This window comes from Cinclus cinclus, chromosome Z (assembly GCF_963662255.1).
Source record: "Cinclus cinclus chromosome Z, bCinCin1.1, whole genome shotgun sequence".
In the NCBI taxonomy this organism is placed as follows: domain Eukaryota; kingdom Metazoa; phylum Chordata; class Aves; order Passeriformes; family Cinclidae; genus Cinclus; species Cinclus cinclus.
Genome location: NC_085084.1, coordinates 73,410,177 through 73,436,732, shown reverse-complemented (window position 1 = coordinate 73,436,732; position 26,556 = coordinate 73,410,177). Strand labels below are relative to the sequence as shown.

Here is a 26,556-nt window from a genome sequence, read left to right as displayed (position 1 = left end):
AGTTCCTAAGAAAAAAAAAAAAAAGTTATTTTCATCTAAGTTAGGAAGACATCTCCTACATGTTGACTGGAAGTGTGACTGGTTAGTTTCTGTGGTTGTACAGTTAACGAGCACTGAAAATAAACTGTTAGAACTAAGTGAATTAGTTCAGTCTGAGCTGTGTAGTCATGCAGGGCTACAGGATAAGCCTTGTTAGCTTGAGAAGTAATCTTGTTTATAATGATTTTTTCCCAAGTTTTGCACCTTTGTTTATAGAAACATCTTAATGAACTTTAAAAAATATATAATGTTTTGGGGTTTGGTATTTCTTAAGGTCCAAAAGAGAAATATCTGTTTGTTCTGCTTCTTAGTAGGTTTCAAGTTTTCATCCAACATATATCCTGTGTTTTTGCACGTGGCAATTACAACACTGTTGCCTTTGGTCTTTAACAAAGAAGCTGAAAAGAATGTCCTTCTGTTTGTTTGTTTTCCCTTGTAGTTATAATTGAATAATGCTTCTCTGTGCATGAATGTTATGTCTTGAGATAAATTGTAATCGGTCTAAATTATGGCAAAGGATTAATGATCACTTGCTTCATTCAGGAATTCTATATTCTTTGTTTACTATATCATATCACATCACATGTATATAATGTTAATAATTTGGAAAAGTGAATTAAAAAATAAATTCACTAACAAAAGTTATTTAACTTGGTTGGGAATGGAGAGAACTGTCAAGAATTTAAAATCCCTTCGTCTATATATTAGTCATAATGGCTGCTGATATTCTTAAATACAAAGTAGAACAAATTAAGGAAAACTTTCACAATGATTATATGCCTTGAGAAATTCTAGTTTCATTATATCCACTTAAGAGATCTGACCATCATTCTAATCAATTTAGAATGTACATTTGGTTTAAAAATAAATTATGGTATTTCTTAAAGAATATTGTCTGACTGAATTAAATATTGAACAAGACAAAACTATCAAAAGTGAAAGATTTGTGGCAAGTACACTGAATAGATTTATATTGTTACAAATACATGTTTCTTCATTATTCTGTTTGCCTAAAACTGAACTTAAATATGAAATAGTGATTAGTGTAGAAAATGAGAAGTTAATTTGAATATTTCATTAGAGGGGACATACCATTAAACTAAATAATGAGAAATTAAAGATTAAGTTATTCTCTTACACTAATTATTAAATGTGTTATTGCATAAATGGCAGAATTTGGAAGGAAATTATATTCCAAATACTATTTATTTATCTATAAAATCAATCCTAACTCATGAAATGTTACTTAAATTTTTAGTCAGTTTTACTGGCTTCAAAATAAATATGGTAGAACAGTGATTGTGAATAGCTGCTCCTATGTTCAAGTTATTTGTCCTGTAGAGCTAGCAGAACAGTATCACATTCTGTTTTGTCATGCAGCATTGGTAAACTGGTCAATCTAAAATTCTGTCAGAAAGCAATTCTGTAAGTTACTAGTCTTGTGGAGATGTAACTGGGATCAGAATTTGTCCTACTGAGCTTAGTGTTACAGATGATTTTTAAACTGGAGAAGGAGCCATCTGTCTTTACAGAACACTGTCTCATGGGGTAATGGAATCAGCTGTGTAAAGTCTTTTCCCATAGAGCTCTTACTTTCTTCTCCAGTATATTTATTCCAGGCATCATAGAATGGTTCAAGTTAGGGTTAGGAAGCAACCTTCAAGGTCATCTAGTCCCAACCTCCCTGCCGTGGGTGGGAATGCCTCCCTAGTTCAGATTGCTCAGGGCCCTGTCCAACCCTGAACATTTCCAGGCATGTTGCATCCACAGCCTCACTGGGCAATCTGCTCACTACCTCACCACCCTCACATAAAGAATTTCTTTCTGATATCTGATGTAAACCTGCTGTCTTGCAGTTTGAACTCATTACCCCTTGTCCTAGGACTCCATGTCCTTGTCAAAGAGTTCATAGAGGCTAACCTCTAGAGCCTGTCACAATCCCTCCCCTCTGGATAGCGTCCACTCCCTCCAGTGCACCACATAGCTCTGTGTCATCTGCAGTTTGATGAGGGTGCCCTCAATCTCACTGTCAGTGTCACCAAAATGTTATAGTGCTGGCCCCAACACCAACCCCTGAGGGACATTACTTGTCCTTGGTCTCTATTTGACCATCAAGCAATTGACTGCAGCTCTTTAAGTGTGATCATCCAGCCAATTTCCTACCTGCTGAGTGGTCCCAGATGGCTCACCATTTCTTCAGTCACAGTTAATTCTCTCAACCATTTTAAGCAGTGCTAGTACCTCTGCTATCCTGAACATGACTGTGCTTTTCCAGAAGGAAGTCTGATCCAGATGTAGTACAGCTTGAAGCTTGAACTGGCTTATTATGTTAAAGTCTTGGACCACCTCCATTACTTTATTGGAATTTGAAACCTCTAGGGTTCATTGCAAAACAGAAGTGTTCCCTTAGGGGTTATTTTTATTAATTCCGATCCTGGGCTGACTATTGACTATAACCTGTGTGGTAAGAACTTCTCAGTTCAATTCCAGTTCTGTATAAATGCTTTGAGCCATTCTGCTCAGAAACAATCTTATGTCATGCTAAGAAGACTTTGGAAGAGACACGCAGTATCATGACTGTTATATGCAGGTCCAGAAGCAATAAACTGGCAATAAACAATGCCGGTCTAGAATGCAATGTTTAGGAAGTGTTTTGATCTTTGCAGTACAGTCTGTGCTAGACATCTCTGGTAACTCAGCTGATTATGTTAAAAAAATATAAAGTTGGCTAATTTCATGGACAAAGCTACCTCTTCATCCATTTCCTTTTCTTTTAAAACTGAGCACTCTGTCAGCTTCAAAACATACAAGACCATTTCAAAGTAACAAAGAACAGTCATTCTGCTCCCCCGTTTTATTTCCACCAAATCTCTGTATGCAATATTTACTCCAACTTCTTCAACATTCACTTTTGCTGGGCTTTTTGGTCCTGCATGAAAATTAATTACAATAATTATCTGCAGTGGAGGGTACTGTTTGGCCCAGAATTGTGACTCCAGCTTTCTCCTTTACACAAATTTCCTGCAGTATATGCCAAGGCAAAATTTTAGCTGTCTTGGCAAAACAGAATATGTTTTAGAAAATAGTCTCCGAGTCTCTCCAAGTCTCATTGGAGCTTGTTTTTTTAAATGGGCAAGGCAATCACTGAACTTGGGGAATATGGACACCCAGTAACAGTCACAATTTAGACAACTGAGGAAATTATCTCAATACTCTCTTATAAAAGGATGAAACTTATTTTGATTTGTTCAACTTTGCTTACTTTGTTTTTAAAAAGAGAAATGCCCTGTAAATTTGTATTTTTAAATGTTTTCTGGGATCTTTGCCAGTTTCAAGCAGACTTTTTCTCTAATTCTGAAGAAAACATTAAAATAAATAATCCATAACAGAGTTGTATCTGATAACTTTAGTGTCCATTTGACTTAGAGAACAGTTATACAAGAGTGTTGGACTTACAAGTCATAGAATCATTTAGGACCTTTATGATCATCAAGTCCAATCATACAGCTAAGTCAAATTCCACTACTAGACCATGTCCCTAATCCCTACATTTGCACATCTTTTAAATGTTAAAAAATGTTTGATTAATTTAATATTACAATTTTGTATTTTAAATGAAAATGCATTTATTTCTAGCTTCTCGTAAAAGACACAAAAAGGATAGAGATGAAGCTTGGGAGTATGAAGAACATGACAGAAGAAGTTCTGGTGACCATAGGAGAAGTGGTCATTATCATGAAGGAAGGAGGATTTCTGGTAGTGGCCGTTACCGTAATCGCAGTCCCGATGACTCTGATATGGACGATTATTCTTCTCCTCCTAGCCTCAGTGAGGGTAACTGATTCTTATAAGGATTTAATTTTATTTCATAATGCTAGTGCTTTTTTACGGGGTATGCAAACATTTTAAAGTGGTCGTCATTTCATGCAATATTGAGTACGTGTGTAAGAAATGTAAATAATTCTTTCTTTAAGTTTTGAGAAAGTTTTTGTTTTACTCCTTATTCTCTTAATTAGTGGCTAGAAAAATGAAGAAGAAAGAAAAACAAAAGAAGAGGAAAGCTTATGAACCTAAACTAACACCTGAAGGTAATTTTGGAAGATTTTTCTACAGTTTGTATTTTCTGCTTTATATGTGAGATAATTATTTATGGATTTCCTTTTTTTTTTGTTTTTTTTTTTTACCAGAAATGATGGATTCTTCAACCTTCAAAAGGTTTACTGCTTCAATAGAGAATATTCTGGAAAATCTGGAAGACATGGATTTTACAGCTTTTGGTAATAAATCTGAAGTTTTCAAAATGCTTGCCCCAGTTAGAAACCTGAGAAAAAACTGTATTGGTATTTTTGAACTTACTTCATGGTGATTTAATTTCATGTGAAAACTTGATATGCTAGGGCATGCTGGATTTATATGGCTTCCACCCTGAGTGGTGGCCTTTACCTTTCCTATTCCACTTGCCGCTGCCTGAAGAAGATCCTTCTTTCTCCTGTCTGCAGAATCCAAAAGGGGCATGAATCACGAGTAATCCCCTTGGAGTTGAAAGATACTTTTTTGGGATGTCATTAAGGTGTTACCTTCTGTCAGCCATGTAAACAAGATGGTTCTATTGTGAGGCATGTCTGAGGCACATAATTACACATCTGGTACATGATTATTCAGTTTTTTGAATAATCAAATTTAATTTTTTATTCAGTTATTCAATTCAATGATTGTACAATTCAGACAGCAGCGTCCTTGTGAATCTATGGCTAAGACACTGAATTGCTTGCCTATTTCAGTGGAAAAACAGCCTCCTTAGCTAAATGTCTAAGGAAGTAGTTGATGTTGCCAAAGGTGACTTTCTTTTGAAATGGATATTGGAATATTCATTAATATTTTTCCCACCATCTTTGTCAGAGGATTAAAAGAAGGGGAGGGGCATAGTAAACAAGTTTCTATAGTTTTTAAAGCCATAGTGTATGCAATCTTGAACTTAAAAGTAAGTAATTGGATCTTTCTGTGTCTGGTAACATGATTTTTGTCTAAGGTTAAATATAATTAATACACAGATTATCTCAAGGTGCTTAATTTCATATGTGTTTTTCATTTACTGCTTTTGCCCAGATTTGAACTTTAGGGATGCAATTGTTTAAGATTTGTTTTACTGAATTGAAAGTGATGGCACAAGCACTGCAGTAAATGGGGTTTTCTGTTTTAAAAATTTTTAGTTTGTGACTTTCAGAACTACATGCCTCATGTTAGGCTCTTAAATGGTATTTCAGAACCAGTCATACTTAACAAGTATTCCTTGATTCAACACGACCAAAAGGTATCTTCATCAGTCCTTGTTAGATGCCAATTATTTAGAGCTATTAGATGCTGGCTATCTGGACAATCTGCTCTTCTTTTTTCAGTTAGCTTCTTCATATTGGAATAAAAAATACTGATTTCCTAGAAGTCTTATTAGAAATATAATTGCTAATATTTTAAATTTTTTTTTATAGGTGATGATGATGAGATTCCGCAGGAATTGCTACTGGGCAAACATCAGCTTAGTGAGTTGGGTAGTGAATCTGCAAAAATCAAGGCAATGGGCATTATGGACAAGGTACCTCTTCAGAATCTTTTATTTTGAATATAAAATACTGACTAACATACAAAAACTTACTTCCTTTGTAATGACATTCCACCCTCTTCAAGCATAACAGACCGAAAGAACATCTGAGCTTCAGTTCACTTAGCTAAAGTGCTTAGGAAGTTACAACTTCCTAACTGAGGATGAAGCTGAGACATTTTTGTTGAGAGGTTCTCTGCTGTGTCCTACTCTTCAGCAGTCAGCTAGAGGAACTTTTGTTGGTGCAAACTTGTTGATGTCTCACCTCCAGAAACAGTATTCTTGATTTCCTTTTATTTTCCTGGAGCTTCTGTCTTTGGGCAGTCTTACGACAAACTTTGCCTGCTCTTGACCACATAACATTTGTGGAGTGTCTGTGAAACCACATACTATTGTAATTACTCTGGACTCTTCCAAACTTCTTTAATCCAAACTTTAGATATTCCTCCTGAGTTTTCCTTCACTCTCCCTACCTTCCTTTGTAGTTTGTGGGTGGCATGATTGTTTCTGGTTCCTAAGCATTCTCACCCTTAGCCTCTGTCTCATATTTTTAATATATACATACTTATATATGTGTCTATATCAGTTTTGTTGCTTCCAAAGGTGAATAGATGAGAAAAACTGGCTGTCCTCAAGTTTAACATATTCCACAAATTATTTAATTAGACTTTTACAGAGGGATCAGTAAGTGGGTTCAATTTACTTTTTTCAACATGATACTTCTTTGAAGATAACACCATTATTAAGAATCAGGGAATTTATTTCTGCTTGCTCATGCAGTATGAATTTTCTCCTAATAAAGCTCTATATGATCAGTTAGAATTTGTAGATCATACATGTATTTGGTAAATTTCTATTTCTAGAAGCAAGTAGTTACACAACATTAATGACAGGCAATTTAAAATTTTGTTTCTCTGGATTTTACTGGTTGAAAATGCAGTTTAATGAAAACAGGTAAAATATACTCTAGGATTGCAGTTATAGTATGTGCATTCTCCTCATGCCAATTTTCTTACAGTTGAAGTCTCCATACAGATACAGATTGTACAAGCTCTGCCCTTCATTACTCAATGTTCTTTTCAGCAATTTGGAATTATTTTTATTGCTGCCATTGTTTGACTTCTTTCTTTGTTTGTTTTAGCTCTCAACAGATAAAACAGTAAAAGTCCTAAATATTTTGGAGAAGAATATTCAAGATGGATCAAAGCTGTCTACTTTACTTAACCACGTGAGTTTGAAATTTCAAAGTTTCATACCGTTGTCTAGAATAGTTTTTTTAGTGGTATGTTCAAATACTCTGTATGTGTGTGAAAGGGATTTCTGATATAATGTGTGTGATTGAGTTTGCCAAATTTTAATGCTTGAAGCAAAATTCATTTAATTATATTTTTTCAGTACTAATCATGTTTTACTATAACGGTGATAACTAACATATTGGGAGCAACTGTATTTTCTTTTGTTTCATTTTAAATACTATGATTTCATCCTGAAATATTCTTTGTAATTCTTGTGTAATTTGCATTGTTTAAATTGCATCCATTGCATTGGATGTTTCTTTGCTATGTGTCCATAAAACGTCCCTTACAAAATGGAAGAAATACTACAGTTTTTACACAGAGTCTGTGTTTCTTCTGAGCATTAAGGAGGAGGTTTAAAGTTTAAAACTTTCACTGCAAAGTGACAATGTCAGTGAAAATAAAATTTACTGGAAATTTGATATTTTAGGATGGGGGCTTTTTCCTAGTATACCTAAAACTGCTCAAAGATTTTGAGGTTATATGAGGTTAATGGTCTGTATTTCACATTTCCCATATTTTTCATACACTTTTTATTAAAAACAATATTGCAGCAAGATTATAATTACATTTTCTAGAAAAGAACCTCCTCATCTGTAGAAAGGATTATGTGAGAAAGATTAGTAGTAGGTTCTATCAGAAAGGAAGAATTTGAGCTTGCACACGAAAACCAGAGACACATTATTTATACCTAAATACTTTCATCTAGATATAGTTTCAGTATATGGTTCTGAATGTCTTTGGCAATACAAAAAAATACATAAAAAGGAAGTACTGGTTTACCTGGTCTACTTCATTGTGATGAAGTCTTTATGCTAATGATTTTAAAGTGATATTTTTATTTTCATTTTTTGAAGTAAAACTCAAAAATATTAAGAGGTTAATTTAATTGTCCAGTGCTTGCAGTTCAGAGGCAAACTTGGATTAAAAACAAACAGTTTTTTAAGAGACAAGTTTTAGATTTTCTTAAAATTATTATCATTGTGGCAAAGAAAGTCTCTTCTAAGGCATAAGCTTGCTACTTTTACAGTGCAGTGAACATAGTTTACCTCCATGTCAGTAATATGTCTCCTCATATTTTTCAGAGGCAGAGGATGCTTTAATATTAGTTTCATTTCCTGAGTTAATTAGGGGAAACTTTTTTTTTTCCTTAACGTGTCATTCTTCTACATAGCAAATTCCATAAAGGCTTTTTATCTGAGAAGTTTGCAGGGACCTCTTGATTTGCAGACTTTTGTTGATACTATAATTATATATATCATATATATATAATGTGCTGTTCTATTGATTCAAATTCTCTTACCGCAAAGGCAAAAAGCTGTTACAGTTGCACTGACCTCTGGTCTTTACAAGGAAAGCCAGCAGTGTTTAAGTGTGGTGTCATATAGGTAGGAAAGACCCTTTGTCTCTAGAGACTCTGTCTGTACCAGAGAAGCTAAGAGAAAGCTCCTAGCTTTGCTGTAATAATGTTATTACAATATTTAAGTATTGCTGGACAGTCATATTTAACCTCATGCATGTTTGTTTTGGTACCTCATATAAACACAGTTATACAGAGACTCAGTAGCCTGTGGTAATCTAAATGGACATCTTTGATGAGAGATGGTTTGTGAAGCAGAGGAAGTTGTGTACTTACAAATTTCATGTGACTTGCAAGAGTCTTTTTGTAGAAGAATTCCCTCTAGTGGCAGAAATTAGATGGATCAAAGCATGGACTGGTGCCTCTGAAGAGAACACCAGAAGAAGGAATTAGATTTTGCTTAATGTGCATCAGTCTTCAATAGAGTACGCAGCAGTCTTCTTTATCAGTACCTCCCAATGAGACACAGAAACCTTCTTTGTGTTCTAAGGGAAAAAGACAGAATACAAGATTTTGAAGACCAGTAGCTTAGGGAGACATTACAAGCTTGTTGCTAGAAAAACAAATATTACTTGATTTTTAAAACAAATTATTTTGGTGTTGTAAAGGGAATACAGTATTTTATACATGAGTGTATGTAAGCATATTAATGTGATGTTATTTTCTTTTACTTGGTGAGAATAAAAATTTGACTCCTTGTTCATACTCTCCTGTTTTTCTTTTTGTTGCAGAATAATGACACTGAAGATGAGGAGAGATTATGGCGAGATCTTATTATGGAAAGAGTGACAAAATCTGCTGATGCTTGTCTTACTGCTATCAATATTATGACATCACCAAATATGCCTAAAGCTGTATATATTGAGGACGTAATAGAAAGAGTTATTCAGTACACAAAATTTCATTTGCAGAACACTCTCTATCCTCAGTATGATCCTGTGTATAGAGTGGATCCTCATGGTGGTTAGTATGCTAAGAAATGCTTCCATATTAAAAGCTATTAAAAGTTAATCTAATGTATGATGATGTAGATGACTTTCTGGAATAAGTTTTTTGCATGCAACTTTTTTATTGATAGTTCTTTCTTGTCACATGCAGTATCCTGAATTAATGCACTCTTAGTTTGAGGATGATGAAACAGGGGAGAAAAAACAATGAAATGTGTCATCTGAAGAACTTAATCATATAGCACCTTGGTTTACTGCAATAATGGAAATGTAAATGTATTTAGATTAAAGAATTTAGAAGTTTGATGTTAACTTTTGTGTATTGTTACTGTATGTTGAAATAAGTTATTTCATAGTCATAATCTCCATGTATATAATGATTTCTTTTAGGGAAAACAATTTAACTTCTAGCCTTTTTTTTCATGTACATCCCTACAGATTCATGGCTCCAATTTCAAAAACATTTCTAAAAATCTCAGGTCCAGAATTCAGAGTTATTATGAAAAATAATTATCATGTGAAGTTACTGCTTTCCAGCTGATACCGCTGAGAAGTTTTTTTAAATTGCTTTTGCAAAGTTGTAGTCATGCAGTTGTTTTGGGGATACTTTTTGAGGAAGATAATCTTTCTCGTGTTTGAAACACTGAAAATACTAATGAATATGTATTTTATTTTCTAGGTGGTGTTTTAAGTTCAAAAGCAAAGCGTGCCAAGTGTTCCACCCACAAGCAAAGAGTTATAGTGATGTTGTATAACAAAGTTTGTGACATTGTCAGCAGTTTGTCAGAATTGTTAGAAATACAGCTTCTCACGGATACGACTATTCTTCAGGTAGTTTTTTTCAGAATTCCTCTCCAGAAATGCTAGCTTTGCTTTTTCTAGAGTAAATGTGAAGTATAATTGTCTCAGCGACATGAAGTTTGAAATCATTACAAGCTTTTGAATTCTTAGCATCAGAGTAACTAGTTTGTTGTGTAGTATGTCATTTGCATCTTCTCTTCTAGACTTAAGAAAAAATTAACCTGATTGTATTCAAATATGGAGTAGTAGAATCATTTACACTGGAAAAGATCCTTAAGAACATCAAGTCTAAACTGCCAAGTGCATCACTAAACCATGTCCTTAACATCCTATCTACATGTCTTTCAAATATCTACAGGGATATTGGCTGAACTGCTTCCATGGACACTTAAAATCCATCCCCGGCACAACTCATGGCCCATTTCCTTTATCTTGCCACTTGTTAGCTGGGATAAGAGACCAACCTCACCTGGCTACTGACTCCCTTCAGGGAGTTGTACAGATCTATAAGGCCCCTCCTGGAGCCTCCTCTTCTCCACATTAAACAGCCTGATACCCCCTCCACCACTTCTCATAAGACTTGGGCCCTAATTTAATAACTTTATTTGCCAATAATATAAAGTAATTGTTGAATGCCTTATTTGCTAAATGAATAATCGACTTGCAAAACTGCATATATACCGGTTTATTAGTCTTATATACTTAAAATTACTTCTGTCCATTGATAGGTGTCATCGATGGGAATAACACCTTTCTTTGTAGAAAATGTCAGCGAGCTACAGTTATGTGCCATCAAATTAGTGACTGCAGTAAGTACTTTCTAATTTGTGGGTTCTTGTGCCTGTACTCCTGAGAGTTCTTAGGGCATTTACATTGGCTGTATTTTCTCTCTGGTGGAGAATTGGAGTGTGGAATTTATGCTATTATTGCTTGTTTTTACAGTTTGTTATCCTAGTATAAAAACAGTGTTATATCTACCTGAGCTGCCCATATTTACAGAGTACTCTGTAGAAAGAAATTACATACTTCAAGCAAGAAGCTTCTGAATTTTGATTCTCAGTTAAAGTGTAAACATAAACCTCTTCCCCTAACCTGTCCTTTTTTATTTTAAGAATTTTTTTTTTTATCTTTAATCCTAGCCATTCTTTATTTCCTATGTTCAGATTTGAACTTATGCAGTAAGTCATAAAACTAGTATGGTATTTCTGTATAATAGAATAAATTATTTTCCTCAGAAGAGGTGACTTTGAAAAAATCACAGGATAAGTAAAATGTTACTTCAGGAAAAAATGTAGTGGAACATGATGTCCTTGTTCAAGTAGAACATTTTGATCTTTGTAAGGATTATATTCTTCAGTATTCTGCCCCCCAAAAAACCCAAGGGGAGGCAAAATCAACAGTTTTGATTGTAAATTGAAATAACATATCATGTCAGGCAAACATTAAAGCCTGATATATGAAGTAAAACTGTTTTCTCAAATATACTCTACAACCTGTATGTGTTCATGTAAACTGTGTTGTGACAGAGTTTTCCTTTGTACTGAGAGAAATAAATACTAAGAACAAAAACCTAGTATTGTACTGTTTGACCTTCCTATATAGTATGTTATACCATCAACAAAAATATTTTATATAGAAGGTATTTTCAAGACCTATTACACATTTATGTTAAATAAAGATTTTTTTAAAATCTCTGTTTGGAAAAGTTTTTATGTATGTTTTAATTAAATGCTTCCATTGAGAAAGCAATGCATTAACAAGAAGGTGAATTTATTGAAGTGTAGTGTGAAGTGTATACTGTCATATATAATATTTACAACATATTTAGAATTCTATATTTTATGTAACAATAAATCATTGTCTAATGATTAATCCTGTAACTATTAAATAGGTGTTCTCCCGGTATGAAAAACACAGACAGCTAATACTAGAAGAAATTTTCACTTCCCTTGCAAGACTACCAACTAGCAAGAGGAGTTTGAGAAACTTCAGGTAATTTCTGATGTAAATTAATGACTTGTAGACTATAGTATTTAGAGTTTTGTAGGATTTTCGGCCTCATTGATAATTAAACTAAAAATGTGCCTCTACAAGCTGCACTTTTTGCTGGTTGAGATTTCAAAACAAATTGTTTGACAAATATCTTGTAATGATTACTCAGTTTTATGCTATCACCTCAGTGCCTACTTATAAAAATAATTGAAGCATTATTATTCTCACTAAGAATGTGAATGGGTGTAATGTTAGTGGGTGTTGAGGATTATTTTGTGTTGGTCAATTCTTTAATTCTGTTTGTATGGAGTTACATGATTTCTTCATAACTAAATCTTTGTAGGAAAATTCTGGTTGAATTTCTTTGAGGTCACACTCAGAGCACTCTTTTCAGGAAGAGAATCAGTTTTGTATCCATATCATCTTCTTTGTCAGGGTTTACCACCTTTTGATGTTGTTAAGTGTAGCAATAAGGTGGTATTGGTGTGTGTATGGGCAGTAAACTCATACTATTTCTGAGGATGCATCAGGGAGAAACATAGGCTTCTTACCAGTTTAAGAGAGTTGCCTGCTGAAGTTTGTAGTCAGCTATGCTGCTGCAGATTATTTTAGGTATAGCCCTTGTGAAAGTCAGTCTAGGTCATGGTCATTTAAAAGTCCTACATATTTCACATACATTAAAAACTACAGAAAAATTATTACAGCAACAGGTTGTTGTGTTTTGTTTTGTTGAGGAGAATATGGTATTATACATAATAAGCTTATTATTATTTTAGCAGGTACATGTTTGTTTTATTAAATATTCCTGTAGCTATTTCAGCCCATGAACTGTGTGCTGTTCCAGTTCATCTCTTCTGTGAAAGAGCAATACTTAATGGTTTTGTTAGGTCAAATGTTGTACTGCATAAAAAGGTGCAAATTAATAGATAAATGTCTAGAATGCGGGTTTCTAGCTGTGGTAATAATTTTTGAAAGACACTACTTAGGAGCAAAATTTTTCTTGTGTTTTCTGCTTTTTGTTTACTTTTAGCATTAATACTGTCTTATTAACAGGTTAAACAGCAGTGACACTGATGGAGAGCCTATGTACATTCAGATGGTAACAGCACTAGTTCTGCAACTTATTCAGTGTGTGGTGCACTTACCATCAGCAGAAAAGGATTCTAATTCAGAGGAGGAATCAAACAAGAAAGTAAGATATTTTTAAATCCTTTGTGTGTATGTGTGTCTGTATGTGTGTAGAAATCACGTCAGTAATTCATGAATAGGTGTTTGCAGGTAGCATATGTTATTACAGTGCTCTAGTAATCAAGCATTGTAATTTTATGTATGTTGTGATTTTTTTATGCATGAGAAATACTGATTTGGAAATCATAGATCTATGTTAAGATAATAGACAAATGTATCTTGTTGTTTTTAGGTGGATCAAGATGTGCTTATTACTAACTCATATGAAACAGCCATGAGAACAGCACAAAACTTCCTTTCTATTTTCCTTAAGAAGTAAGTACTGTTGCATTCTTTAGTGTATTGGTAAACCCAACTCCAAATGAATATTTTGCAAACTGACGACTGAACAGTGATAAAGACCTATTCATAAAATTGTTTATAATAATGTACTTTATAGATGCCCAAGAGAGCTTCTTACAATGACAAAAATGTTTATAGAAGAGAAATTCTGCAGAGTGTTTTTTGTATATTTAAGAAGCTGTCTCACAGTTCATATAAGATTCCTTTGTTTTGGTTCTCTTATTTATCTGAAGCCTGGGAGAGAAGGCTGAATAGATGTTTAAGTGGGGAATCCATGCTGATTGAGTCATCAGATACAAAACAAACCCTAAAAATTACTTTCACTGAGCTGAAGTTAGGAGTGTCAATAGCTCAAAAATTAATAAAAAAGTATCTGAATTAACCATAGGATTTCAAAGAACAAGTATTTAAGTTTTTGTTGTGTTAATTTCTACACTTAAAGCTGAAAAGCTATTTAGTAAGCCATCTAGCAATTGCATGCTTCTGATACTAAACTTAGGGATGATATATAGAAGTCAAGAAGTATCAGGTATGTTAACTTTTGATGGGTTCTTTGTGGTTTTGGTTGGTTGGTTAGTTGGTGATTTTTTTGGCATTCTGATTGTAACCTTTGTGAAGCATAATACTGGGATGTGTTATGACTTTCAGATAAACAAAACCAAGCTTAAAGAATATAAACATACCAACTCTTAAATATCATACTCTAGGTTCATATTTATAGTTCTACCATTTATAATTCTATCCAAGTTAATACAAACTTGATGAGTGCTCTTTCAAAAATGCAAAAGATGTATTTATTTTTAATGCAAAAATAAAAATCTTATCAACAAAATTCTCCTGTCATGGATTAGCTGCTTTATTTCCAGTGCAACTTGAAGTGATAACTGTTTAAGCTATTTCTTTGCAAACAAATAAAACAAGTTTTCTGCTAGTATTTCAGATTTATTTTCTTGGAATTCCATAAAACTGTTTTTTCTGATTAAAGATAGGATTACTTCTATTTATATGAGAAGAAACCTTATATGGCTGTTAAATTCACTTGCAAAAAATGTTTTCTTGTTAATAGGTGTGGCAGTAAACAAGGGGAAGAAGACTACAGGCCACTATTTGAGAACTTTATTCAAGATCTACTTTCAACAGTCAATAAACCAGAATGGCCAGCTGCAGAGTTGCTACTTAGCTTACTAGGAAGGCTATTGGTAAGGGATTCTTGTTTTCAACTGTATTAATTAATTTCTTATTACAATGAAGACTTGTTTTATTTCTTCTGAAACTACTGTAGGAATGCTTTCTGATTGTTGGCAGACATGCAGCATATAAGGATTTCCTTACATGTATCACTACTATTCAATACATAAATAATAAAATTTTGGTTAGAGGATCATTCATATGGAGTTTGTTAAAAATCATATATTTGCTAATGGAAGTCCAGTTCCAGTATTTGATTAAAATTTCGACATTAAAAAGTGTCATTTCACAGTATCTAATAAGTATATGTATTTATTTGGAGTAAAGTCAGCCTAATAGCTGTAATTATATGTATTAAGTATGTATATTACTGGACTATATACTCTGGACTATTCCCTTAGCACAGAGCCAGAAAACAACACAGTGGTTTGGTTATTTACAGCGACGGCAAAGGCTTATGACATTTTCCAGAATGGGACTGTTTTTGTTAGTGTGTTTTTTGAGTGTTGCTTGTGACTATTATAATGTAATTACGCAGTAATTCGAGCAGCTTCTTGAAAAAATATTGTATGGTCCTGTTCTTGGGAAAAATAAGTTTTATGTGAGTAATGAAGAGGTAGCATTATGGTGCTTAAAATCTCTGCTGTTGGAGATCTGCTATGCTAGTTGTCCAGTTTGTTTTTGTACTAAAAAAACCTCTGACTGATGTATTTGTAGAGCGAGAGAGACCTAATAAAAAAGAAACATTAATATAAAGTAAGTAATACATGTGTGATGTAATAGTAAATTACATAACTTTTTGCAGTACAGAAGTTTTTGCAGGTGGAAATTTTAATAAGGCAAAGGAGTCTTGTGAGAAGAATCTCTGTGGCATAAATAGCTATTTAAAAATGTCTATTCTGCTTTTATTAGGTTCACCAGTTCAGTAACAAATCTACAGAAATGGCATTAAGAGTTGCATCACTTGACTATCTTGGAACTGTAGCAGCAAGACTGAGGAAAGATGCAGTCACCAGCAAAATGGATCAAGGTTCTTTAGCCAGAATCCTCAAACAGGTGTGTGAGACATCCATGGCAGTGGGATGGAGATCTATCCATTCAAATGCTTGAAATTTTTAAATATACTTTAAAAATTGACATAGAGAATCAGTCTGAATTCACTGTTTAGGTTTCTGAATCAAATATATACAATTTATACATATTGCATTTCTTAACTCATGTCTTCCTTGCACCATTTCTGTAGCAATCCTGTAAATTAATTAATTACAATGGTTAGTCAGTTTTCTTCTGACAGTACTGAAGAAATAATGGAGTAACAGTTGGATTCTGTCTTAAGGAACTTTAAAAATACATATGAACCTGCATTTGCTATTGCAAAGTGGAATATGAGCTTTTGGCATTCAAATATATGCTTTAGAGAGTTAATGTATTAGTCTTTACATGGTGTAATTTGAGATTTTGGGGAAAGTTCGGTGTTTTTTACTGAACTTACTTATGTATCTGTAGTGGGTTGATGCTGGCCAGATGCCAGGCCCTCACCCAAACTGCTCTGACTCCCCTCTGCAGCTGCACGGGGAGAGAAAATGTAAGGCAGGGTCCATGGGTTGAGATAAGACTATGAGAGATCACTCATCAAATACCATCACAGGCAAAACAGCCTCAACTTTAGAGATATGAGGTGAATTTATACTAACAAAATCAGAGCAGGATAATGAGAAGTAAAATAAATCCTTAAAAACACCTTTCCCACCCCATTCCCTCCTTCCCAGCTCTACTCCTACCCAGCAGTGCAAGGAGACAGGGCACGGGGGTTGTGGTCAGTTCATCACCCAGGGCTTCTCTCACTGCTGAGGGAGAGGAGTAATTCCCCTGCTGCACCCCGGGGTCCTTCCCACGGGAGACAGCTCTCCATGAACCTCTCCAACGTGAGTGCATCTCACAGGCAGCAGCTCCCTGCAGACTGCTGCCACGTGAGCCCACCCCACGAGCAGCACCCCTCAGACTGCTGCAGCAGTGGGTCGCTCTTGCATGGGGTGCAGTCCTCCAAGGACGGGCTGCTCCAGCCTGGGAGCAGGGCCCTCTTCCCACAGGTCTCCCACAGGCTCCCAGGCTCCTCTCGGGCCCCCAGCTGCTCTGGTGTGGGCTCCTCCAGGGGCTGCAGGTGGATCTCTGCATCCCTGGGACCTCCCTGGGCTGCAGGGGCTCAGCTGCCTCACCATGGGCTGCGCCAGGGGCTGCAGGGGAATCTCAGTTCCAGTGCCTGGAGCATCTCCTGCCCCTCCTCCTTCACTGGCTTTGGTGTCTGCAGGACTGTTCCTCTCACATGTTCTCACCCACTCTGCTCTGGTCACAATGACATCTGAACAATAACTTTTTTGTTCTTTTTTTTATAAAGTATGCCATCACAGACACATTGCCACCATCTCTAGTTGGCCCAGCCTTGGCCAGCAGCACATCCATCTTTGGAGCCACCAGGGACCGGCTCTGCTGGACATGGAACAAGCTTCTGGCAGTTTCTCACAGAAGCCACCCCTGTAGCCCCCCCACTACCAAAAACAGGCCATGCGAAGTCTTTCATTAGAGACTTCATGCTTGGATTTCTGCTAATGCTGCTCAAAATCTGCAGGAGTAGTAACATGTGCTAAAGCAGGGTATATATTTGGGCTCTATATATAATATAAGAAAATCTCATGTGTCCTTTTACAAATGGGAACTTGCAATTTTCTTATGGACACTATAAATTTCTGTCTGAACTAACTGTTCTCAGGATTTCCCTTCCACTTCCCTGAAAAAACTACAGATCTATTGCATGTACTTTATAATGTCCATTAGATTTATATTGAAGGAAAATTTCTATACTTTCCAGGTATTCATTTAAAGAGTAAAAGTCATCTACTCCTTTATGAGGCTGATTCTTCCCATAATTTCTTTTGATTAGAATATTCTACAACATACAGTGTTAAATCTTTATGTTCATGGCATAATATAATTTATACTTCTCTATTATAAGGGATCATAATTCTCCACTGTTGGCAGTGATTCTGACAATTTTATATTATACTTACTGAGGAAGTATTTTAGAAAAATCCATTTCTCTTTCCTTATCCTCAGAAGTTATAATAGTATTGAAAAATATTCTAGAAAGATATATACCTGAGCAGTGGCCTAAATTTTTCTGTTTGGTTTCGGGTTTGTACAGGATCAAATAGCTGCCAGGCAATGGCATCTGCAGAAAATGAAATTGCTGGGCAGTTGGTGCTCAAGCACTTTTTCTCAGTTTCTCAGGAAACTTAACATCAGTAAGGTAGTCAGTACCATCCATGCATTGTGGAAGGTGTGTACTATACAGTACCATCAGTTAGGATAAATTCTTGTGTTACTTACTAATTTGTGAGAGAACAATGTGTACAGTACAGCTGACCTTCACTTTCTGGTTTAAATGGCAACAAAACAAGAAGATCCATTGGTAGCTGTTGTCATCAGAAACTTAAGTTATTATTTCTATTCAGAAATAAGCTCACTCCTCTACAGATTTTTTTTCCTGCTAAATTGAATACTTTTGTTGGATATTTTCTTCTGCACTCTGATATCATTACTATGATATTAGTCAGTGATTGATAAATGCTTATAGTGCTTTCTACTGTTGGACTCAGGATTCATAGAATAGGTTTTAGAGGAATACCTGTTCTGTTTTGACATTTTCTAACAGTATATTCTTTTTTTTAGAAATAGATTATCTAGTTTATTTGAACTCTTGTGCATGCTTTTCATTAGTTTATCTCTTGATACACTGATGTTCTGGACTTGTTAATTGTACCTTTCTCTGCTTACTGATGTTACGTACAGCACACGTGTCAAGATTCTCAGTTGGTGCTATTAATACAGAACTAAAGATGGTTGTAAGTTAGAAGTTTCATTGGTGATGAAGAAAATTTTTTTCTGGCTGGAGAATTTAGGGCCAAAAATTATTCTTCTACTTTCATTTTGATTGTTGAATATGATTTTTTACGGGCTTAAGTGTTTCTCTTTGTTCTGGGATTTTTATTTGTTTGAAAGTAGTTAGGCAGTTAAGCATCACACAACCCTTATCTTAAGCCAGTTATCTACAGAATTTTACATTTGTCATAGGCCACAATTTCTGCTCACAATTTGCACATACATCAGGGTGTTAATATATATATGTGTGTGTATATATATATGTGTGTGTGTGTGTGTGTGAGTGTATACACCTAATCAATATTATATGTCTTATAGGCTTTGAACTCTTGAACTCATTCACTTTGGGGTAAAAGAATAATACCTTTTTCTGCTGTAACATCAGCAACTGCAAGGATCCTAGTGTTTCAATATGAGGAAATAATTTGAGGAAATAAGGGTGTTTTCTGGGTTTCACCCTTTTTTATTTTTCTATGACAGTGGGCCATTATGAAAGATCATAGATTGATTCAGGTTTTGTTTTCAATCAGTCTGTTTTAAAACCAGTCTTATTCTGCTCTTAATATTTTTTTTTTACTTTATAACTAATTGGTTAAAAATTATTAATGCTGTACAATTATGCAAGCAACTGACTTCAGTGTATTTTATATGTGGACAAATATGCAAATATATGGAGATTTGCAGATGGTAATTATGACTGCAATATTCTTGTTCATAACTATGTTTCTACTGCTAACAGGTTTCAGGAGGAGATGATGAAATTCAACAGCTGCAAAAGGCTTTACTAGATTATCTGGATGAGAACACAGAAATTGATGCATCATTAGTGGTAAATTTCAGCTGTCTTTCATCAGGAATGTATATAAATAATTTTGGTAGCACTCACTGAAGAAAATTATTTTTTTATTATATATTTAGTGCTTCAGTTAAATTGTCACCCTAACATATACTGTTGATTGTGTTTTCCAAAATAATGTTGATGCATTATATTCCCTAAATCTCATTATAAATGTGATAATTTTCTTTTTCTGTATCTGTTGATTTTGTTTTTTGTTGATTTGTTTTCTGTGCATCCTGCTCTATTTCTCCAGTTTTCTCGGAAGTTTTATGTAGCTCAGTGGTTTCGTGATACAACTATGGAGACAGAAAAAGCAATTAAATCTCAGAAGGATGAGGATTCATCTGAAGGAACTCATCATGCAAAAGATGTTGAGACCACAGGACAAATCATGCATAGAGCAGAAAGTCGCAAAAAGTTTCTTCGTGGCATCATTAAAACTGCTCCATCTCAGTTCAGTACATTAAAGTATGTTTCAGTACCACTTATTTCTTTATTAGCCATGCATTTGATGTTTTAAATAACTTTTTTGTGAACATGTCCTGATTAACACATGGAATTTATTTCAGGATGAATTCTGATACTGTGGACTATGAAGATGCATGTTTGATTGTTCGCTACTTGGCCTCTATGAGGCCGTTTGCCCAGAGCTTCGATATTTATTTGACACAGGTAAACTGTGCTGAAAGTCTTGGTATAGTGAGACATAGTTGGATTCTGATTCCAAACACTTTCACAGCCATGTACTGTTATCTGTCCATTGCTGGGCAGAGGTATTTACAGGCCATGATAACACAATTTGCTTTTATATTCTGTATTGATGTCTTAAGTTATTAAGTTTCTTTTATCTTGCATGTGTTTTGTATGTTATATTGTGCAACATTATTTTATTTATTCATATATGGCAATGGCCAAATCATTGTATGCACACAATGAGAGGATCTTTACAAAGTGTTGAAATAATTTTCACAGCTTCTGTAAGGTGATTGCTCCTTTGGTAAGATTATCTCATGAAAATGAGCTTAATTTGATTTGAAAGTAAAAACCAGATTGGCCAGTTGTTTGCAGTTCATATTGCTATCACTTTGGAAGCTGCTGTTTGACCAGTGTAATTTCTTGCTTTTTCTGAGCAAAGGTCACTAACACTGGCACAGTGGCATGTTTGAAATTTAGTACTAGTTTAGGCTGCACTGCTTAAACTGGTCTGCATACAGAGCCATTTTTAGAGTGCCCATATCCAACTCTGCTGTTAAAAGAGCCATGGTGAAAGCCACAACTGAATGACAAAAGCAGAATTTAAAGTTAAGAACCTTATAACCCATTTTAAAGAAGTAGCAAATCAAGGTAAATAGCCATGTTCAGTTTTCAGTGCCATGAAACATCATTTACATGCACCTTTTTATTCTGAGAAGATAAACTCAGCTTTTAGTTGTTACTATTTTAGTAATATTATTTGTATGTTATTCTGCTGCATTTTTGCTCTTAATTATTATTTGGTACCTTCCCAAAACAGTCTTTTTGTTGTCTTCCAGATTCTGCGTGTACTTGGTGAAAATGCAATTGCTGTTCGAACAAAAGCCATGAAGTGTTTGTCTGAGGTTGTTGCTGTAGACCCCAGTATTCTAGCCAGGGTAAAAATGAAAATATCTAACATGCACATATCACTCTTAAAATAAATCTTTATTTCTTATTCTGAACCTTTGTTTCATTTGTTCTCTTTAGCTGGATATGCAGCGAGGAGTTCATGGGCGGCTAATGGATAACTCCACTAGTGTACGAGAAGCAGCTGTGGAGCTGCTTGGGCGATTTGTGCTCTGTCGTCCCCAGCTTGCTGAGCAGTATTATGATATGCTGATTGAAAGAATATTGGTACAGTACTTTTTGTGGTACTTACAGTAAAATAAGTAGCACTGGAAATTTTGTTTTTAACTGAGCCTGTTCAATAAACTGGAATTGTTTGAATGTTGAGCCATCATGCTTTTAAGGACAACTTTGTAATATGCACAACTTGCTTCTGTAGAGGATTTATTAAGTTGGAAGGTGAACTTACACAGAAAGTTGTACTGTATCAGGACCAGGGCTATATTCCTTTTAATTCCATTATTAGTGTTCAAATTAGCCAAGTCATGGTTTAAGCCCAAATAGAGGTTTAGCACACACCATGCAGCTGCTCACTCAACCCCCACATCTCTTACCCCTACCCTGGTGTAATGACCAGGAGGATTGCAGTAAAAATTATGTGTTGAGATAAGAATATTTAATAATTGAAAATAAAGTAAAATACAAAAAAAAGTATAAATAATGATAATAAAAAAGAAACAAACCATTGATGCACAATGCAATTGCTCACCATCTGCAGGCGGATGCCAGAGCCCCATTCCCAAACCTAGATTGGCTGTGCTTTCTGATAACTCCCTCCTGTTTATATACCAGGCGTGACATTCTGTGGTGTGGAGTATCCCTTTGGCCAGTTCAGGTCGCCTGTCGTGGCATGCTCCCTCCCAGGTTCTTTTGCCTACCTCCTCACTGGCAGAACATGAGACAAGGAGAGAAAAAAAAAAAAAGTCCTTGTCTTAGGATAAACACAACTTAGCCAAAATCAAAACATCAGTGTGTTATCAACACCATTCTCATTCTAAATCCAAAACACAGCACTGTAACACCTACTAGACAAAATTAACTCTACCCTAGCTTTAACCAGGACAACGTGAAATAAAGAATTTTGCTGCATATTTAATGTCTGAAATATGGATTATTGAGGGCAGCTTTTCTATGCTATTTTTAGTGTTTTAAAGGTTTATTATTTTTTTTTTACAAACAAGTAAACAAGTGGGTTTTTTTTTGTCCAGGTGTTCAATGTTAATTTTGCTGTCATATAACATTAACTTATGGTGTACATGTCAGGATTTTAGACAAGTACTACATATTTGCTATAGTTACATGATAAAACAAGTTTGTGAAGGCTTTCAGAGATAAGTAGGTCATGTGCTTATGATACTACATAAAGCAGTTAAACATGACTTTCAAAATCAATAGGTTTTGAGTAAAGTGATACGAAGTGAAGATAAAGTAATTAAAGCATCACCACATCTGGCTTGTAAGTTCTTGAGTTAAGAAGTGGATTATCCATTTTGCAACATCATGAGCTCTTAGATGGGAGGGTACAGATGGAGAAAATGTTTCAGCATCCTGGGGACTCAGCCAGAGCCTTTAGAACAAGTTATGCTGAACTTTTGTATAAATTCCAGAAGGTTTTAGTTACAGTTTCTAAATAAATTTTGCAAGTCAAATTGGGTGCTCTTCAAATATTAATTCATAAAGAACATAAATTAATGTTTCTGATTTTTTTCTCCTCATAGGATACTGGTATCAGTGTCAGAAAAAGAGTAATAAAGATACTTAGAGATATCTGCATTGAACAACCAACATTTCCCAAAATTACAGAAATGTGTGTGAAAATGATTCGGAGAGTCAATGATGAAGAAGGCATTAAGGTAGAATGAAATATATCCTTCAGAATTTTAATTATTGTTATTTCAGTGTCTCCCTATTTTGACAAAATAAAAGAAGTATTTCATTTCTCCTTTGACATATTTATGACTTACGAATTTCTGAGAACTGATATTTTAGCTTTCTGTTATTCTCTCTGACTTCTCTTTCTTTCCTGTCCTCTCTTTTCTGTAACTTCTTGCTGACAATCAAAATATTTTAAATATTTTCCAGAGACTTTTTTTTTCTTCTTGCAAGTATTTTCTCTGGTACTTTTCTTTTCTAACAAGTAAAATTGGCATATAAAACTTTAATTTCTGCAAATCAATACATTTTAAGTAATTAACTTTTGACATTAATATATGCCATATATAATTGTTAAAGGTATTAATATTATTAAATGTAATAAATATAAAGGTATAAATCTATAATTATTAAAGGTATAAAAATATATTAATCTGTGCTAATTTGGTATTAATTCTGAATGTTCAGTGAGGCAGTTATTCCCCATGAAATATTGCTTATGTGCTCATACTCTACCCTTTGTGCAGTGTGTATTTGCAGAAGGGCACAAATCTAATATAATTGTCATCTAATAAAGCTGACAATGATCACTTTCTTTAATTTGGCAAAAAAAATTTTAAATTGTCAAGTAATTAGGGACACCTGTAATAATTTTGTATCACACTTTCAATAAAATTTGAAAGCTTTAAAGCTGCAGCAGATATTTTTACCTCTGGAGGTATGTAAATGTAAAATGACTTTCTGAGAAGACTCTAAATCAACAACAGATGAACTAGAGCCAAGGTACTGCTGGAAAAGGAGGATTACCATGTTCTTGCCCCTCCTTCCGGTTACCTTTCTAACAATAAGAAAAAATGAGGCATAAACTTCAATGTGTTTTTAACAATTCCATGAATGAGAAGTAATTTTGGAATAATGTTTGTTCACTTGCATTCTATTCTATATTGTTCTTCATTCAAAAATATTGGAAGATTACATACTTCCTATATTTGAGTGTAGAGACTTGGCTTCTCTCTCTTTCCCACCTTGTCACAGCTGTTTTGTAAACTAAAGGTACCTGCTACAGCAGTTCTGTTGTAAGGATTGTTTGTTCAGTTGTCAGCTTCCCAGCTGTGTTTTTCTGAGGAATACCAATTTATGCAGGAAGGTGGTCACTTTATTTTTTGCAGCATCAGTTCCCAGTGTTTCATTTTGCTGAAGTTTGACCTGAGATCAGTGTAAGTCCTGTACTAGTAGATCTGGGTCTATCTCAGATAACATTTCCCACTACAGTCTCATTTAAATTGCATAATTCCTTATGAAAAGGAACAGATTATCAGTACATCTGTTGTATGGATGCATTAGAAATAATACTTATGTGACAATGTACGTTTATTTACCTCTGTTAATACTTTGTTTTCCTTCAGAAATTAGTAAATGAGACATTCCAGAAGCTCTGGTTTACTCCAACTCCACACCATGACAAAGAAGCAATGACAAGGAAAATACTAAACATCACTGATGTGGTATGTTAAACAAATTTGAGTTGTGTGCAAAATTCAGTTTTGTTTTTAGTATCTTAGAAACATTATCTGTATTTTTTTAACACAGTAATATGTTGGATGGTTTCCCCTTTTTATGTTTCCTGGCATGAAATGTATGCCAAAAATACTCATGTGATTGAGCAGGCTGTAGGAAATTTTAAATGCTTGCTAATCTGCTGGCAATAATAACTGTGACCACACTATATTCAGATTCTATCAAATAGTTTCTATCAAATCAGTTTCTCTTGTATGTAAGATTCTATAGGAATTGCTACTAGCAGCTTATAGTTAAGCCTACCTAAGAACTTGTCTCTTAAAATAAAATTTTCCTCAATTGATAACCTTTATTTGGCAAGGTTAATTAGCTGTTTTAATAAATACAGGGTCATGTTTTTGCTCAAAGTTAACTGGTGTTTGCATAGTTGTATCTCACTATTTAGGAGCAGCAAATTAAAAAACACATTTCTAAAATCACAAAATCTGTTTCAGAAAAGAAATGCTTTAATTTGTAGTGAAAATACATTGTATAAACCATTGTGCTAAAATATGTTTTAATATCAGTTATTCAAAAGTCTAAGTCTCAAAAACTTACTTCATTACTTACAATTACAGATTGAAACCTCATTTTGCTTTACAGTATTTTTAAAAAATATAGCCTAGTTTGCATTCTTCCTGTCTGAGAAGTCAGTCAGTTTGACTTCTGTTTAATTCTCAATTCTGTCTGTTCTAATTTGAACCATCTGTGTGCTGTTCCTGATGTATGATACCAGTGAAGGCTTGGTTTGTTTATATAAAAACACGTGTATATAAATATATTTATACACACATATATACATAATATACCTATGTGTGTGTGTGTGTGTCTGTGTCTGTGTCTGTGTCTGTGTCTGTTTACTTTCTCTGGTGCCCAGTGACAGGACTCAAGGGAAGAACCTGAAGTTGTGTCAGGGGAGGTTTAGATTGGATATCAGCAAAAGGTTCTTCACCCAGAGGGTGGTTGGGCACTGAACAGGCTCCCCAGGGCAGTGGTCACAGCACCAGCCTGACAGAGCTCACAAAGTGTTTGGGAAATGCTCTCGGGTACATGGTGTGTGACTCTGGGGTGTGCTGTGCAGGGCTGGGAACTGGACTTGATGATCCCTGTGGATCCCTTCCAGCTCAAGACATCCTGTGGTTCTGTGATACACATACATGTCTGTCCATTTTCAAAGTGTCAGAATTGTATTTATACATTAATTTGTGCAAAATTTTCTACAAAATGGGAGCTTATCTTGCACTGGAGACAGCAATCTCCAGTAATGCATTTATGCTTTGTGTTGTATGAAATACAAATTCTAAAGTCACTTAAATTGTGGGAACTATTTTTCAAATGCAGAAGACAGTTTCTGGTCTCCATTGTTTTTAACGCATTTAGAAATGTATGCATATTTGCTGGTCTTTTGAGATGACATCTGTATTGAAATAAATTGTCCTCAGATGCCTTGTTTATTAACCAATTTATTCTCAAAAATACTTATAGGTTGCAGCTTGTAGAGATACAGGATATGATTGGTTTGAACAGCTTCTTCAGAATGTAAGTAACGAATTTTGAATGTATAGTACAGTCATTGTTATAATTTTAGTGTTCCTTTTGCTTCTAAAACACGTAGGATGGGAACTCCAAGACCAGTCCTACCATAGACAAATTCAATTCCTGCTCTTTAAGAACTGACCTTTTTTAATATCTTTCTTGGTGCAGCTTTCTTTGGCATTAGCTTCTGTCTTTGCAAATGATCTCTTAACAATACTACACTTCTTGGTTTTGGGAGGAGTTTGATTTATTTGTTTAATTTCATTAGTTCTTCAGTAATGACTGACATAACACAAAGGCCACAGCTAAGGCAGTTAATTCTGAAATAAGGCATCTAGTGATGTTGATTTTTTTTTAAACAGTACATAAGTGTATTTTCACATCCAATGTATTTTCGTTACTTCTACATTATATTCTACTTATATCTA

The 26,556-nt window shown here is 34.7% G+C and overlaps 1 protein-coding gene across 7 annotated transcripts in view; it reads left to right on the top strand.

The window, feature by feature from the left end:
• The window catches only part of NIPBL (NIPBL cohesin loading factor), a 133,833-nt gene that overhangs the window by 91,323 nt on the left and 15,954 nt on the right, over positions 1–26,556 (top strand). For all 7 annotated transcript variants that reach the window (XM_062512907.1, XM_062512903.1, XM_062512905.1 and 4 more), the window contains 21 exons: positions 3,676–3,873; positions 4,056–4,127; positions 4,227–4,316; positions 5,526–5,629; positions 6,777–6,863; positions 9,022–9,253; positions 9,917–10,068; positions 10,767–10,847; positions 11,930–12,030; positions 13,084–13,222; positions 13,451–13,533; positions 14,627–14,759; positions 15,661–15,804; positions 19,424–19,513; positions 19,776–19,990; positions 20,092–20,194; positions 21,055–21,153; positions 21,245–21,391; positions 22,882–23,016; positions 24,442–24,540; positions 26,078–26,131. In XM_062512907.1, the coding sequence (XP_062368891.1) occupies positions 3,676–3,873; positions 4,056–4,127; positions 4,227–4,316; positions 5,526–5,629; positions 6,777–6,863; positions 9,022–9,253; positions 9,917–10,068; positions 10,767–10,847; positions 11,930–12,030; positions 13,084–13,222; positions 13,451–13,533; positions 14,627–14,759; positions 15,661–15,804; positions 19,424–19,513; positions 19,776–19,990; positions 20,092–20,194; positions 21,055–21,153; positions 21,245–21,391; positions 22,882–23,016; positions 24,442–24,540; positions 26,078–26,131 (2,558 nt within the window). The remainder of the gene's footprint in view (positions 1–3,675; positions 3,874–4,055; positions 4,128–4,226; positions 4,317–5,525; positions 5,630–6,776; positions 6,864–9,021; positions 9,254–9,916; positions 10,069–10,766; positions 10,848–11,929; positions 12,031–13,083; positions 13,223–13,450; positions 13,534–14,626; positions 14,760–15,660; positions 15,805–19,423; positions 19,514–19,775; positions 19,991–20,091; positions 20,195–21,054; positions 21,154–21,244; positions 21,392–22,881; positions 23,017–24,441; positions 24,541–26,077; positions 26,132–26,556) is intronic.